This window comes from Lepidochelys olivacea (genome assembly GCF_965140295.1).
Source record: "Lepidochelys olivacea isolate rLepOli2 genome assembly, chromosome: 1".
Taxonomy (NCBI): Eukaryota; Metazoa; Chordata; order Testudines; family Cheloniidae; genus Lepidochelys; species Lepidochelys olivacea.
Genome location: NC_140411.1, coordinates 121,340,431 through 121,358,348, shown reverse-complemented (window position 1 = coordinate 121,358,348; position 17,918 = coordinate 121,340,431). Strand labels below are relative to the sequence as shown.

At 38.8% G+C, this 17,918-nt stretch overlaps 1 protein-coding gene across 2 annotated transcripts in view; it reads right to left on the bottom strand.

Annotated features, from left to right (window-relative positions):
• Nucleotides 1-17,918, bottom strand: part of MGAT4A (alpha-1,3-mannosyl-glycoprotein 4-beta-N-acetylglucosaminyltransferase A) — a 152,851-nt gene that overhangs the window by 28,563 nt on the left and 106,370 nt on the right. For both annotated transcript variants that reach the window (XM_084646887.1, XM_084646888.1), the window contains exons 9-12: nucleotides 13,474-13,588; nucleotides 8,617-8,747; nucleotides 4,851-4,958; nucleotides 4,235-4,428 (exon numbers count right to left, since the gene is read on the bottom strand). In XM_084646887.1, coding sequence (XP_084503013.1) covers nucleotides 4,235-4,428; nucleotides 4,851-4,958; nucleotides 8,617-8,747; nucleotides 13,474-13,588 — 548 coding nt within the window. The remainder of the gene's footprint in view (nucleotides 1-4,234; nucleotides 4,429-4,850; nucleotides 4,959-8,616; nucleotides 8,748-13,473; nucleotides 13,589-17,918) is intronic.

Here is a 17,918-nt window from a genome sequence, read left to right as displayed (position 1 = left end):
TTTCTTCTCTGCACTGGAGATGAAACTCATGGAAAGACCAGTAAAAATTTAACCAGTTTTGCCAGTATTAGACAGACTGACAGAGAACGAAATCCTGCTTGTTTTATTCATGTGAGTTAATCCCACTGAAGTTCTGAACCTGCAAAAATGGGAATAAATGTACTTCCCTACAGCACAAGGGGAGCTGCAAGGATAAATTCATTAACATTTGTGAGGTATTCAGGTACAATGATGATGAGCACCATAGATAGCCAATACATTTACTGACAATGGTTGGGGAGGAAAGGAAAACCCAATACTACTAGAGGATAGAATATATTTTTGCATTTTTTCTTGAAAAATTTTCAGTAAGATCAAAGTTGGAAGCTTTTTTCTCAAGCTGAGAAGGAAGAGCCAGACTTTGATTTTGATGAAATGTTTACTCTGAGTTCTCAAGATAACAAGCTCTCATTTATAATTGAAAGGTGCCAAGTTTTGAAAAGAACAAATAGTGATCACAATGTATGTGTTCCAAAAAGCACATCAGCATTATTAGTGTTTTCACAGTCCTGTGTTATCATTAGATTTGTGACAATGAAACATTTGTGTGTACTATGCAGGGTGGGGTGTTCTTAAGGCAATGGTTACAATGGTGCTAGATGTAATTGAGAGCCAAGGGACAGCAGCCTTAGAAAGTGCTGTAGCAGAAGGTTTGAGTGTGGGATATATATATTTTTTTAAAATGGGAAGCACATTTATCTTTTATTTGTTCTCTCCTCTTTTCTTTTAGATTGACTGCTAAGCTAAAAATACTTCAATGATTCCTATAAAAACTAACACTAAACCAGACTAAGTGGTGTCCAAATTCAAACCTTTTTTACAACAGAACATACAGGTGCAGTGTTTCTCATTGACATCACTAAACAAAAGAGTAAATAGAAGGGAAAAGGGGTATCTATATTTTTTTACAAAACGTGAGAAGCTAAAAAAAGTAAATGTATCTTTGACACAAAAATTACAGTGACAGAACGGTCGAGCATTCAAAGCTACTTTTAAATGTGGCTGTCATTTTTAGTTCAGAAAAGTGCATTTGGACAACAAGTAGCATATATCAAAATAGCTAAAGGGGACTTCAATAGCCCAGTAACAACTTAAAGTGACAGCATCTTTTTGTAATCTTAAATGTGTGATCTATTTTGAGGGTCTTAACATCCAGAATTAATGAGGGATTTATTTTTGCAAACAATCCACAAAATGTTGATGTCCAATTTACTATCAAGAATAAAACTAATGAATTCACAGTATCCCATTGGTACAGCACTGAAACAGAGAGATGTGTGAAGCAGCACATCAGAGACTGCAAAGATGACAGTGTGATTCTAGCTTACTATATAGGGGGTTCAGTGCTCTGGATGAGGAACTTCAGTTGTAAGAACTGTTATCGAAATGGAAAACTAGTTTCAGAGTCTTGTTCAGTTCACTCCATCCCTATTGTAGTATGGTTGGCTTAGGACAAGAAACATCTGCTGAAGTTATGAAGGGATAAAATAAACAGTGGGTTTCTGTGTGTTCAGTTTTGCTCTTACATTTTCTTATACCTTTATCCTTGCTAAATAACAATTTTTCTGATTCTCAGAAGTATGGGGTTTTAAAGAAAAGGATCAAAAGTTTATAGCTAACCAAGCAAACTACTACAGAAACAGTAAATTCGGCACAGTAAAATGTTTTATATGGAAAAATACATTATGGGAACAAGTAATTGCTGTGTTATGCTGTTACAGAAGCACCATTCATTTGGTCAGTTTGGTTGTCATTATTTCCATCAGAAAGCTCATTTATCAGGATTTTACTAACATACCTAGCTATTAACCAGTAACTCTGGGATGGAGCTTGGCAGACAAGGTTTCATTCAGGTTCAGAAGGCTTTTTTCACTGGTTTCAAGAATCATAGACAAAGAAAAGACACGCATACTAAAGGTCATCAAGTTCCCTTCCCCCACAAATCCAGTATTGTTCCCAAAGGTATACTTTCTAGTGTTTATATAGTTTAGTTTTATTCCACATCCTACTACATTTCACCATCAGGAAGGTTTTCCTGATATTCAGCCTAAGTTTTCCCTTTCTTAATTCAACCCATTACTCCCAGTTATAACCTCTGTGTACTTCAGCAAATCATTCCTCTCCCTCATTGGTGTTTAGACCCATGATATATCTGCAAACTTATTTCTCCACCTACTTGTCACTTGACTTCCGTGGAAACAGATTTAGGCCAATACTGAGTGCTTTAGAAAATCCCACCACTTAAGTGCATCATATCCCTGACAATTCTTAGCTACAGTAGTAACTCTCCCAAATCTTATGACATTTCAAGAAAGGTAAAAACTGCATATGTGTGGACTTTGGGTAATGATATAAGAGCCCAAATAACATTTCAATACTTATTAGAAATTAAGAAAATGGCCTCATGTCAGATTAAAAACTACTTAGATTTAGAATGTTATACCAGTCCAGTCAGTGAACTTCCTTTGAGAAAGCAAGAGAATCTGAGATGTTCACTTTCTTCAGAAACTAAATTATCTTCATTGAATAGAGATTATTAAGTCATGTAATCCTCATCTCTTCTGAATGTTACTAGCACCCGAGATATGGCAGTACTGAGAATAGGCTTATATTAACCACTTTGCCTAATTACAAAAGAATGGACACATTCCCCCTTTCTTTGCAAAAATGACTGACACTTTCTCTCCCTCAACACGATAAACTGAGGTGACACTCTTCAGCAAATATATGGTCTGAGTCATGTCCATTTTTGAGGCACAAAGTTTACTTATGACATTTCCTAGCAAGTTTAGAGCATTTGTCAAAACTGCCAGGTTGCTTCTGACACATCTTAATAAAACAAATATCTAACCAAAATAAAAATTAACTTGTTCCACCCCCTTTCCCTGAAATTCATATCCTACAAAAGTACACATTTTTTTTTCAAAAATGGATAAATAAGTAAAAAAACCCAAACAACATTGTTCATTTCAATATAACTTTGAAACAGAAACTTTGCAGTTGATCAAAAACCTTCCACTGAATGTATACTCTCTAGCTGAAAGGTGTCTATTTCATATTATTGCCACAGGTAAAAGGTATTGACTTTTATATGATAAGGTGGGGTGTATGTACCCCCTTAAGGTACATTCCATGCAGGCCTAATAACCACACTGGAAGAAAAGACTTTTCTAAGCAACTGAAGAGTAATTTTTAATTCTTTCACCTCTCAAGTGATCTGCATTTCACTGGTCAGAATCATTGGAGCAAAAAGTACAATGTGGGGAAAATACCAAACTCAATGAATCTGAGATCTTTAAGATCTGTTAAGGTGATGACTCAGTCTTCAGCTAGCTGCCAATCCATGGAAGAAGTTGACCAATTGGGTTCACTTCAAGAATGCAGAAAGAGCAGCTTGACAGCCTGAGATAGCCTTCACAAGGAAAGTATCTAGTGAGATTACTCCAATAGTAGTTGTTAGCACTGCAAGGCTCTGGGTCTGTAGAACTGGGGAAGCAGAAAGGCTACAATGTGCATGAAAGGAGAATATAAGAGGAATATAAAGATACCTTAAACAAAAAATTTCTTTCGTAAGTCTTGGGCTAGAGTACAAGGAAGACAGGGTGAAAAGAAAATAAGCAAACAAAAGAGACTCCAACTTAACTAGAGAGAGAGGACAGTGGCAACCTAGCAAAACTAAAATTACCCCGTTAAAAAATAAAAGCAAAAGAAGTATTTCCTTGCCTTAGCTGGCCTAAAGGTTAATAAATAGAAGAGGTCACTTTCACTCCTCTGTGTGACTGTAGCAAATCATAAATTCAAGCACAAATGCAGATAAAAAAACCACACACATCGAGTTTGAGTAAGATAAAGGGCTTGAAAAAAAAGTCACCTTCAAACCAACTGGAACAGACTCAATTTGGCAGTCTTTTTAACTGCTGGCAGGGCACTGGCTGTGGTGTTATACTTCTGGAGAAGGTTACAAAAATAGATTTTGTAGCAAAATAGTCTAAATAAAATACAGAGTCAACTATGAAGAACAAAGTTGATTGAAGCACATTTTAAACTGAACTGCAAAGTATCCATTTCATCTGACACCTTGTATGAAATTAGTTTTTCCATTATGTTTAATTTATTTTTCCTCAATTCTATCCTCAAGCATACTTGCTTAGCAAGCATCTTTAGCTGTGAGACCAAAAGACAAGTGATTACTAACCTTTCTACGTTGACTGGTTTGTCAAATTTAAATAGGATATAATCCCCAGCAATTGGTGTAACAGCCCAGAAAAAATCCTCTCCCATATAGGTTTTTTCCAGTGTATGTCCTTGGTAGACTTTTAAAGATGTAGAAACTTCTGCCGGTGGATTCACATGAATTTTATGTAATAATGGTTTCAGGAAGTCTTTATCCTAATTGAAAGAAAGACAAACATGCTATTAAGTTGGTCAGGCAGTCTCTTTTCTTTAGTGGCTAATTTTGCTAGTACTTAAAAGCAAATGGAAAACAAAGGGCAACTAATGTATTATCCATTTTCTCCATTGTACATCTGAGACCCTGTATTGATGAATAAAAGGTCACAGTATTACAGATAAAAGGTTAGAGATTTAAAATGAGAGACTATATGCAGGAGTCATATAAAAATATATGAGTTGACCTAGAAATTCTTCTATTCTATGGTAGTCAGCTTTAATCAGGCTTAATTCCAACTAGAGTATAATATATTATACCTGAAAATGCTAAACTATAGCAAAAAGTTAATTTTCTGATCTGATGAAAAATCACTTATCAATCCTGTCTGATATGGAAGGGAAGGGAAGTTTTAGCTACTAACCGTGAGTTTCTGGATCTTTCCTGCTAGGGAGGAGTGCAGGCCAACATGTTGGAAAAGGGAAGGCCTGAAGCGTATTCGTAGATTAGATTTCTGTCTATCACAATGTTTCTTAAAATAAAATCAAGAAAACCTCACATTAGCAAAGATAATAAAGAAAGATCAGTGAGTTTTTATTGAAATTGTAGGATAATCCATGATTCATGAACCAAAACAAATTACAAGAAACTAGAACTATATACTTCATTCCTGATGCTATCTTATTTCATTGCATAAGAGCACCATTGAGCTATTCATTCTGGTTAAAATTTACTCCTTTCCTCCTGCAAAAAGCCTGAATAAATGGGCTCTGTACAGAGGAACTACATGAGAAATTATTTACCAATCAGTAGGTGGGTGCAGGGCAGCCTGTAACCCCACCACAACTACTTCTTGAGTCAAATGGGAATTTCTGTACAGCCTCCATATGATATGTGACCAGTAAGTCTGTATAGTCTCAGACATAGCGCTCTCCTCTCTCCCCTTTCCACCTGTGACATACTAATGGGGCTCTCCTGTCGATCCACCCTACCTAGCTGGTATTGGACCTGGCATAAAGCTGCTGAGTAAATTCTGCTCATTCATTGTTGCATGTGGGGCTTGTTAACTCTATAGGGATGTAAGGAAGGTGGAATTAATGGCACCTGCAGGAATACTTAGACATATGAAACTTGGGCAGAAAACTCAGGCTGAGATTTATGATGTTTAATACTTGTTTCTAGTACCAGGAAATCCAATTCTCAAGTATGGGATAAATCTGGACTATACTCTGACTACAAGTATTCTGTTTAGAGCAATCTGCTCACATGCCCCATATTCTCCAGCTATACTGGTCTACATGCCAACTGTGCCATACACTGAGACCCTTTAATATACTCTCTCTCAACACTTGCCCTGCCCATGCAGCAGAACTGAAGTGGTTCAGCTACACTTGGCCCCTTCACTGATGGGTGAATTTTACCCCTAGAGTTTTCACAGACAAAAACCTCAGCCAAAAAAAGCAGTGTGTAAAGTTAACCTGGAAACACTCTGCAGGCAAACACACATGCAGAATAGCACCCTGGAGATAAAGCTTTTTTATTGTAATAAGAGTCCTCTTGAGGATCCACCGCACTAGCAAAGCACCACTGATAATTACAAAATGTCTCTTAAGTGACTAACATAATGCTTGAAGAGCAAAATTTTGATTGGTTAAAGGACTGCCTAATGTTACTATGGTAGAAAAAGGAGTCTCCAGTATTTTAAAGACCTGCAGCAATTCTATAATATATGTAAATAGTTTACCAATTTTAGCAGATAATTTTAAATATTTTTTCAGAGGACTCCTAAGGTTTCCCCCACACACCTTCAAAACTCCATATTGTAGCCATCATTCTTTTGGTTAATGAGACCTGGATGAGATTTTTAATGGAACTAATCAATACAGCTTCTTCACTGGACAGAGAGAATCATAGAATCATAGAATAACAGAGTTGGAAGGGACCTCTGGAGGCCATCTAGTCCAACACCCTGCCCAGAGCAGGACTAATCCTAACTAAATCATCCCAGCCAGGGCTTTGTCAAGCCTGACCTTAAAAACCTCTAAGGAAGGGGATTCCACCACCTCCCTAGGTAATGCATTCCAGTGTTTCACCACCCTTCTAGTGAAAAAGTTTTTCCTAATATCCAACCTAAACCTCCCCCACTGCAACTTGAGACCATTACTCCTTGTCCTGTCATCTGCTATCACTGAGAATAGTCTAGATCCATCCTCTTTGGATCCACCTTTCAGGTAGTTAAAAGCAGCTATCAAATCCTGCCTCATTCTTCTCTTCCGTAGACTAAACAATCCCAGTTTCCTCAGCCTCTCCTCATAACTCATGTGTTCCAGTCCCCTAATCATTTTTGTTGCCCTTCGCTAGACTCTCTTCAATTTCTCCACATCCTTCTTGTAGTGTGGGGCCCAAAACAGGACACAGTACTCCAGATGAGGCCTCTACAATGTCGAATAGAGGGGAACGATCACGTCCCTCGATCTGCTCGCTATGCCCCTACTTATACAGCCCAAAATGCCATTGGCCTTCTTGGCAACAAGGGCACACTGTTGACTCATATCCAGCTTCTCATCCACTGTCACTCCTAGGTCCTTCTCTGCAGGACTGCTGCCTAGTTATTCGGTCCCTAGTTTGTAGCAGTGCATTGGATTCTTCCGTCCTAAGTGCAGGACTCTGTACTTGTCCTTGTTGAACCTCATCAGATTTCTTTTGGCCCAATCCTCCAATTTGTCTAGGTCCCTCTGTATCCTATCCCTACCCTCCAGCGTATCTACCACTCCTCCCAGTTTAGTGTCATCCGCAAACTTGCTGAGGGTGCAATCCACACCATCCTCCAGATCATTAATGAAGATATTGAACAAAACCGGCCCCAGGACCGACCCTTGGGGCACTCCGCTAGATACCAGCTGCCAACTAGACATGGAGCCATTGATCACTACCCGTTGAGCCCGACAATCTAGCCAACTTTCTATCCACCTTGTAGTGCATCCATCCAGCCCATACTTCTTTAACTTGCTGACAAGAATACTGTGGGAGACCGTGTCAAAAGCTTTGCTAAAGTTGAGGAATAACACGTCCACTGCTTTCCCTTCATCCACAGAACCAGTTATCTCATCATAGTAGGCAATTAGATTAGTCAGGCATGACTTTCCTTTGGTGAATCCATGCTGACTGTTCCTGATCACTTTCCTCTCGTCTAAGTGCTTCAGAATTGATTCCTTGAGGACATGCTCCATGATTTTTCCAGGGACTGAGGTGAGGCTGATCGGCCTGTAGTTCCCAAGATCATCCTTCTTCCCTTTTTTAAAGATGGGCACCACCATTAGCCTTTTTCCAGTCTTCCAGGACTTCCCCCGATCGCCATGAGTTTTCAAAGATAATGGACAATGGCTCTGCAATCACATCCGCCAATTCCTTTAGCACTCTCGGATGCGACGCATCCGGCCCCATGGACTTGTGCATGTCCAGTTTTTCTAAATAGTCCCGAACCACTTCTTCCTTCACAGAGGGCTGGCCACCTGCTCCCCATGCTGTGCTGCCCAGTGCAGTAGTCTGGGAGCTGACCTTGTTCGTGAGAGCTTTCTGTGTGGCTACATGAGGTACTCCCTATAGGGCTACAAGAACTACCTCCACAGGGATATGATAGTCTGAAGATGAAAAAACCCTGGATGAAATCCTGGCCTACTGAAGTCAATGGAAAAACTTTCATTGACTTCAAAAGGACCAGGAATTTACTCCAAGTCTGTATATTCAATGAAGAACTCCTTCACTGAAGTATTGAGCACTCCCATTGAGCTATTGGGATGAACCTTTATAATTATTTTCAAAAATTGAAGTGGACTCAAATAATTTTGCTGCAGAATGTTAAATATAGCTAGTGCAACTGCTAGTTATCTTAGGCCTGCTAGGCACAAAAAATTTTGACCTCTGTTTTCCCCCAAAAAGTGCATTTCTAAGCCTCCCAAATCTGAAACATTAAGAAATGTAAGAAAGTAATTTCTCTGATCTCTGAGGTCTCCAAAACTTTCTCACAGATTCAGATTTAAAAATAGACTGAAATTTGTATTGGGATATGAAGGAACCATGAAAAGAATCAGCATATCACATACTACTTAGATTCACAGAAAATAAAGCTTTTTTTTTTTTTTTTAATCAAGAAGAGACATTAAAAGCTACATAACAAAAATTGAACTTACTGCATCTTTTTCAGGGTTGCAGACTTTCACCCAGAGTATATGATCTAAGAGCCAATCAATAGGTTTCTCCTTATAAAACATAAATATGAACTCTACAATAAGAGTGATATCTGGAGCTTGGAACATTTTACCTGTAAAGATATTATTCTAAATTAATAATAGTAATTCTGAAACAACTCTTGAGATCACGAGCCTAGAGACCATATTGTTTGTGCTAAGGCAAGTTGTATTACCACCTCACAATTGGAAATCCCAGCTGATATCACAAAGGGACATGTCAACAAGTTGAGCAAAACTATATAAACAGGAAAACTTCACAAAATAGCTCTTTACAATCTTACAACTCCCAACATGTTTAAAATACTCAACTTGCATAATAAAACACAACTCAATGTAAATACAGAATTTTTCAACAATTCCAAGAACAGAGAACTTTAGAATACAAAAGTCAAACTTAAAATAGGACCAGATTTCTGTAAACCATTAGCAATACAATGTTGAAGATTATTTCTCCATATTAAAAATATTAATTTTGTGTTTATATAGAGAAGAGGGCAAATGAGAGTTTGGGATTCAAAAAAGGTATACAGTGGAAAATTTACTATTACCTATTATGACCTTCTATTAATTTATTAGTTCATTGGATTCTCAGTATATTTTAACTCTATTGTAAATTTATACTATTCTGACTGCATAGTATTTAGTTGGTCAGTATTAATGTAAAAGATACAATTCAAGAGGAAACACTTTGTTTTCATTCGTCTCTGAATTATAGATATTTAAATAATTCATTAAAAATCTCTAGTAAAAACATAGTGTTAAACACAGAGTTAATTACAGCCATAAATCAATTCCAAAACCAATTTTATATCTCCAGAAACACATTCAAGTGAAAAACTTTTAAACTATTTTTATGCTTATATTCTGCAAATTATTGAAGTTCTTTGACTAATATTAAAATGGATCCATCGACCGAATCTGTCTGGCAGCTGGTGTTGTTAGACTCCAAACTCATCCAGAATTAACTTTTTGATCTCGATATTTTAACTGGAAAAAATTTAAAAACTTGAGTGAGCACCTCACCCGTGCTACATGGCGCCTTCATGTTAGGGGTTCTAAAAATCTCTAGATCCAGCCATGGGAGGATTCCCCCAACATAGGAACTGCGGAATACAGTTGTAAGGCTGCCTTCAGAGGACTCCCTTGCAAGCCTTGGCATAGGGGACATGTCCAGGACAGGGCTGTAGCACTTGGTGCTCAGAATCTCTGCTGTGCAAACTGCAGGTCACAGGCAGCTGGAGACAGGCTGCCATAGTTCAGACAGGACCCCAGAGCTGCCTATGATATACCATGGACTGCCCAGCAGCCCAAAATTGGGAGGGCATCCTCTCCCTCAAAACTGATGACTGTGCTGTGCTTCTTAGAGGTGAAGCACAGAATTCCACTCTTTATAATTTATTTAGTTTAAATGACAACACTTAACGACTACATATTCAGCACAGCATACAGAGAATGCAACTTCTGTTATGATGTATGGATGGTAGAATTCTAATATTTTTTGGCTGTCAGTCAAAACCTCTCATCAACAAGGATGAATTTGTCACCTCTGTGTATAAACAATTTTTTTTCTATCACACTTTTTAAAAAAACAGATTAGATGTATGCATAAATAAGACTTACAGCCAAGACAAATTTTTAACAAAAACAAAACACCATTTTTATAAATGAACTTGTAAGCTAGCTAAGGCTTTCAACAGTGTATGGCTAAAGCCACATCTCTATTAACATTTCAATTATTATTTTTCTATGTTAAATCGATAGGGAGAAAGTGATATAACAGGTCATCAATATGCTAGCCTTTTGAGATCTGGATATAAATCTCATCCCAAGTCATAAATAATGATTTATTTGGCTGCCCCAACATCTTTGTTTCTTCACATTACCAAAATTGTACAACTTGTAGTATGTGTCCACATAAAGAACCAGAAATGGAATAGCAGAGATGGCAAATCAAGAATAATGATAACTGTGTGAAGAATTTTGCACTGTGGATGATTACACTATGTCTACATGTCTCTAGCCAATGCTATTAATCACACACTTTCATGAATACTACATTCATTCAACCTAAAAATAGAATAAGTAGCTAAATTGGGAGCATTAGACTCCTGATTTAACTCTCTCAATAAAAACACTGTTAAGATGTGGTGTAGTCATGGGTAAATCCTGCTGAAGGCCTACTAGCAATAACATCTGAATGAAATGGTTACAGAATGGAGTAAGCAGTAAATATAACACATGGGAAAGCAACAGATAAAATGAGAGAGAGCAGCTGGAGACAATTAATTAATTTAGTATTTAAAGTAATTATTTTCAGAATCCATATAAAGAAAAGCCAACAAACAGGCAGGCAATCAGGTATAACTCAACTTCTAATCCTTGAGTTCCAATCAGTTTTACTCATGATTTAACCAGAAACTCTATGAAATAAGCAAATTGTAATAAATAATGCTTATTTATTATTCCCCAAAGGTAGGGGTGAGTACAGAAAGGTGCCCCTTTTAAAGATGATCTGTAAATATACTTTAAAAAGTAACTCATAGGTAAGCCTGCAAGTCTGTCATGGAGGTCATGGAAGTCACGGATTCGTCCGCCTCCCACCAAGTTTTAGTTAGGGGTATATAGTAAAATTCATGGACAGGTCACGGGCCATGAATTCTGGTTTACTGCCTTTGACCTGGCCATGACTTTTACCAAAAATACCCCATGACTAAAACGTAGCCTTACTTATAGGTAGAGCCCTGGAAATCTGCAGATATCTGCTTTATATCTGTGGACCATGTTTGGGATCTGATACAGATACAAATTTTGTATCCACATAGGGCTCTACTCATAGGGTTATAGGCTGCATGTCCCAAATTGCAAGTGTAAACTAAAGATTCAGCACGATAGATTTTATATATTTTGCCTTTTCAGTCTTAAAAAACTGCAGATCACAAGCTCCCGCATGCCACAAGACATTCCAGCGTATACTATGCTAATTAAGAAAATCTACAATTAATTTTACATTACTTGTAAAACCACAGAATTTCATACAAAAATCTACATTAAGAGAATGGTTAGATTGTGAAGCAAATTCCAAAACCCAAGTAAAATTCATAATTAAGGTTTATCAGCACAACCCAGAAATTGAGATCCATGGCATTCTAGTTCCAGGCCAGTCTCCCGAGATAAAGTTTGGGCAGTCACAGAGAGTTACAAGGTGTACACAAAACTGCTTAGCAGGAGTAACAGAGCTGCTTGGAGGACAGAAGTAAATGAACTCTTAGCTCTCCACTCGAGACTGGTCCTTTTCCTCTTTTGGAGCCATGAAACTAATAGGAGGTATTTCAGCTGGAAGGAACCCTAACTGTGTAACTCAAGATAAAGAGAACACTTGTTCTTGCCTGGCTTAAGAACTGGAAAATTTCTTCCTCTCATTTGGGGCAGTTCCTGTCTCCCCATTGCTTTTGTTGTTTGATCCTACCACCTCATTGTCAAAGTATGGATCACCATCTCCTCCCGTTTTGGTTTGGGGGAAGATTGCTGACTGATGTTTTCAACCCAGTGGACACCCATTCTGCTTGCTATACAGCCCTGTTAAGGATCATATCTCCCTCACTTCCTGTGCATGAGAGGAACATATTAAAACCACATTTGATATCAAGCTGACTTCAGGGGAATGCAGGTTCTTTAATTATTGACCATATTCTGAAATCAAGAGTCTAATTTTACATTCACTGTTTCCCACCACCTTAATACAATGAACTGAGACACAACTTCTTTTGCAAACAAATATGTGGGTAGAGATCTGGGTCTTTAATTGAAATGTTGGAAAAGAATGAAAAAAAACCTCAGGGTTACATTCCACTAGCCACATTTCAGATTATTCTTCCTGTTCTGGGCTCAATTTATGATCTTTGTATTTGGGATCAGTAACGTTGACTAACTAATGGAAAGATGTCATAGCTTCTCTGAATCAGTTTCCAATTTTATCATTGTGTGGCTCTAGTTCATTATGGTTAATTAGATCAAACCAGACTGTGACTCTAGTTGTATCAACTTTCAAAGTGTTAAATTCCTTTGAAAGCTCTTTCAGCTGCATTTATGTAAGTTTTGTGCCTCTCAGTAAAATCTATTATTGTGTAGGAAACAAAGAACACTAAAATTACTCTCATGACATAGTGGTGGTCAACCTGCTAAGATTCTGGAGTCTGCATTTTCTGTCTCAACATTGTTGTAATTATCCTAATCACTGTAAATGACAGGTGGTATTTGTGACTTCATCCCTAGAAAGGGGACAGGCTCTGGAAGTCACATGGTTGCTTCAAGTGGTAGCAGGAGGGTAGGATAGAACCTTTTTGCAAAAGAGACTAATTTTTATGGCTGCTGACCCTTGGAAACTTATGAGGTTTCTAATGGCCAAAAGACATCATATTTACTTTGGGCTGGGTGAGTTTTCTTGATTTTGTCCCTTTGCTTCACATACGCAATCTTCTTTTAACGTCATTTTTATTTTGCCAAAAATTAGATAATTAGAAGACATATTTAAAATTTGATTTTCCATATTTTTAAAAGCAATTTAATTTTTAGTTATAAAAATGTTCTCATTTTCCATAGCTTAATTCTGACTCAAACATCCATAAGTAACAGCAATTATTGTAGTGTATAGTTACAGCATATAGCCATAAAAGTCAATCCATTTTTATTCCCTGTTCCATTACCAGTACAAAGGTGGCACTTTTGAGATCATAGCACTATTAATCAGAGATTCTGTGGCTGAACTTTTCAAACTACTAAACTGGACATTTTTCTTACCAATGAAACCCAGCTGAGAAAATTCTAAAATCATCCAATCTTCAGAAGAGAGTTGAAGTGCAAAATTTTTTATCGTGCTGAAATAATTCTGCTTGACAACAATGTCATCTTCAAGCTAGGGGAATCAAACACTTGTATTAACACAAAGCAGGAAGAGCAAAGCAAAAATAAAAAGTACAGCAAGGAAAAAGTAGTCCTAAAATATATTTATCCATAGATTTCTAGTGCAATCACCACCCTAGTATCCAGGAATCGTACACAAGAATTATTACTGTAGAAGCATGATCACTGTTCACTTATTTGAGGATAATTAGTTTGGAGACTCTTTATAGCAAAAATCCAGGGATATATACATCAACTATCTGGGAACACACAAGAGTGAACTGGATAGGAGATAGTTTTAAAAAACTTTTCTCTTTACAAGTGTATAATATCTAGATAAAGATTCCATTCAGCATGTACTTAACTGCTGTTAAAAAAACAACGAGGAGTCCACTGGCACCTTAAAGTGGAAAACCAGTGTTGACAGGGCCAATTCAATCAGGGTGGATGTAAGGTAACTCCCTTCTCTTCATGTGTCAGTATATTTATGCCTGCATCTGTAATTTTCACTCCATGCATCTGAAGAAATGGGTTTTTTACCCATGAAAGCTTATGCCCAAATAAATCTGTTAGTCTTTAAGGTGCCACAGGACTCCTCGTTGTTTTTATGGATACAGACTAATATGGCTGCCCCTCTGTTACTTAACTGCTGTTAGATTATAAGCTATCAATAATGATCTCTCATCCTTGATCAAAAGGCTGTGGCAATATTAAATACTTTAGTACACAATTGCTTGATGTTGCTACTTTCTGGCATATAACAGAACTGTACCAAAAGGGAAAGCACCATCTTTTAACTTCTATAATATTTTATTTGGTATTTTCCCCGCACGTTTCTTAGATGGGAAAGTATGTGTGCATTTTATAATGGACAATAAAAATAACAGCTTGAAAACAGAAGCTATAGTCCCATTCCCTCAATAACAATTGTCTCAGCAAATATAGAAAGCAATTATCATGGAAAATAAGCATAGAAATGTTTACATAACTCAAAGCAGTACAATCTCCATTTTAGAATTATGCTTATGAAGCAAATACTGGCATGATTAAACAATTTTTAAAAAAATTTCAAATGTTCCATAGTAGTGAGAGTTTTGGACTCTATCCCCAAAATTGCCCACTTCTGCTTACAACTGTTGCCCATAGTGGAAGCACTGAACACTAGCACCCATACATATGTTTCCTCCTATCGCATGTGTTGTTTGTAGGCACACAAACGACTAAGTGTGAGTTTCCAGATATAGATTAATTGGTTGTATTGTTTACTTTACTTCACATGAATACATGTATTATTTGTAACAAAACTGACATCATAGTATGTCATAGTCATATCATGATGACTTCACAATAATTTAGAAATTGGCATAAGACACACAAGGTGGGTGAGGTATTATCTTTTATTGGACCAACTTCTGCTGGTGAGAGAGACTAGCTTTTAAGCTTACATAGAGCTCTTATTTCAAGTCTCACTGAAGTTGGTCCAATAAAATATACTACCTCACTCACCTTGTCTCTAATATTTGGGACCAACATGACAACAACACTGCATATATAAAATGGCATATCAACAGTGAGGACCACTAAAGTTACATGGGAAGAGAAACAAACAGCTAAATGTACCCCCCCTCCAAAAAAAAGGATGAATCTCAACACTGATTTTTTATTCTTCTTCATGTATTTATTGTCACAAATATAACTAATTGGTAAGAACCAGTTTGAGTGATTCAACACAGTGTGAAAATAAGATAGGCCATAACATGCATTACTTCTTATTTACTAAAAAAGAAAAGGAATACTTGTGGCACCTTAGAGACTAACAAATTTATCTGAGCATAAGCTTTCGTGAGCTACAGCTCACTTCATCGGATGCATCCTTTTCTTTTTGCAAATACAGATTAACACGGCTGCTACTCTGAAACCTTCTTATTCACCATATGTAGTGGGATAGCATTCAAAGGCTCCCATCAGGACAGGAGCCCCACTCTGGTAGGTGCTATACAAACCCAAGGGCAGGATCAAATCTTCCTAATAGCTTAAATTCTAAAATTACTGTCTTATAACTGCATCTATTGGTGTACTGTGAGACAGAAGGCCAAAGTTTATGTGCTCTCAACCATCCTGATAAGAGATACTACAGGACAACACTGAAGGGACTAGGTATATTGTGCAGAATCTGAATAAAGAGAAGGAACTTTACACTTTTTTGTAAGCTATTAACGCCTTTATTTCTACATGTTTATGGTAGGATCTAACTGAAAATTTCTTCATGGCCATGATTCCTTAAAGGCCATCAGATCATCATTCTCTAATGCCATTTTTAAACAATAAAGGTAGAGTGTAATATTGGTATTGTTACCCCTTTTTGATCTGAGCAGCTAGTCAAATTTTGGGGCTCTGGCAATGTTCCAGTTGCAAGTAAAACTGATGGAGTCCGGTAATCTCCTTGATACAATCTTGTTTATTTACAAGGATTGTACAAAATCCTGCTTGTCTGAACATAGAAGGAACAAAGAACAAAAGGGGCAGTTTCTTAGTTTACAACCCTAAGCATCTTTAGCCAACACCACACCCAAAACTCTAGCTTTTTCCAGAGTCACATTGTGCTCACAGGCTACTGCTTGACTTTCTTGCTTTTTACCTCTGCCTCTCTTTCTGTTCTTGTCTGTTCTAAGTTTGTGTTCTCTCTCTCACACAATACCCAGTGGAACCCTCTGTTCACATGGTGCTAGTTTCTAGACAAAATCTAATAAGCTTTGCTTTAGGTGTGGGGCCTTAACTATATCTTACAACCAGGGGTGAGCTGGAGCCGGTTTGCATGAACCGGTTGTTAAATTTTGAAGCAGTTTTAGAACTGGTTGTTAACCTGCTTCCCTGCAGGGGGTGCTGAGGCTTTCATGGGCTCCGGCCGAGAAGTGATGTAACTCCTCCTCCGGCTGCCGGGGCGCTGTGGTGCGGGAGCCATGTGGGCTGCCATCTAGCCCTGGGCATGAGCCCTGTTGCTGCTGCTGCTCCCCCGACCCCTGGCCCTGGGGCTCCCGCTGCTGCCTGGTGGGTCCGCAGCTGTTCTGCTGGGCCTGGGCTGCATCCTACTGCTTGGGCTGCTCCGAGCCGCTCTCCCCATGAGTACCCACCACCCTGCCCGCAGCCAGCCCATCTCCAGTCCCTGCCGCACCCCCTGCCCTTCCGCAGCCAGCCCCTGCTGCACCCCGTCTCCAGCCAGCCCCGCACCCCCTGCCCGCAGCCAGCCTCTGCCGCACCCCCTGCCCTGCCCGCACCACCCCCGCCAACCTCTGCCGCACGCACCCCCCTGCCCTGTCTCCACCCCCTGCCGTCGCACCCCCTGCCCTGTCTCCAGCCAACCCCTGCCACACGCACCCCCCTGCCCTGTCTCCAGCCAACCACTGCTGCACCCCCTTGCCCCACATCCACTGGTGCCCTGCAGCTCCCATGGCAGTAACCCTGCACACCTGCTTCAATGAGGGGGGCAGGGAGCAGCTGGGACCCACACATGTGCACACCCTAGGGTGACCAGACAGCAAGTGTGAAAAATCAGGACAGGGGGTGGGGGGTAATAGGAGCCTATATAAGAAAAAGACCCCAAAATCGGGACTGTCCCTATTAAATCAGGACATCTGGTCACCATAGCACACCCCCAGGGAGTGGCGGGGACCCACACATGTGAAACGGAGCTCATTTCTAGTTCAGACCCATCTTTTTAAAAAAGAACTTTAGGTAGGGTTAACATACATCTGTATTTTCCCGGACATGTCATACTTTTTGGTTCTTAAATCGCTGTCCGAGAGGAATTTTCCTGGGAAAATACGGACGTATGGTAACCCTACTGGTACAAAAAATACAGACTGTGGCACATCCTTTAAATCAGAACTTTTTATAGGGAACCGGTTGTTAAGATTTTGACAGCTCATCACTGCTTACAACTATCAAAGAAAGGGTGTGCTCACAAACCAGTTTGAATGAGATTTTAGCTCAACCCATAACAAGGTTTCACCCAGCTCATAACAGTATAACATACATTTTTTTAAATCTATGTACATTCAATCTTTCGGATGTCCTGCCAAGTCTTAAAGCGTCACTGGACTCAGTGGCCTCCCATTTTAGAAAAAGGGAGTCATGGTTAGTTAAACACCAAGATAGGTCAGTTTTTAAAAAATTCTCACTTTAATTCACCTTCATTTTGGGACCCCCACAGCTAATTTTCTTCTTTTCTCCCTGTGTATAGATATAAGTTCCATACTGTGATTAGGTGGTTTCATATGTCAGTAAGGGGCAGTGTTGGCAGCAAATGTTGCCTGAAGAAAACATGCTGCTGTTTCTTCTAATAG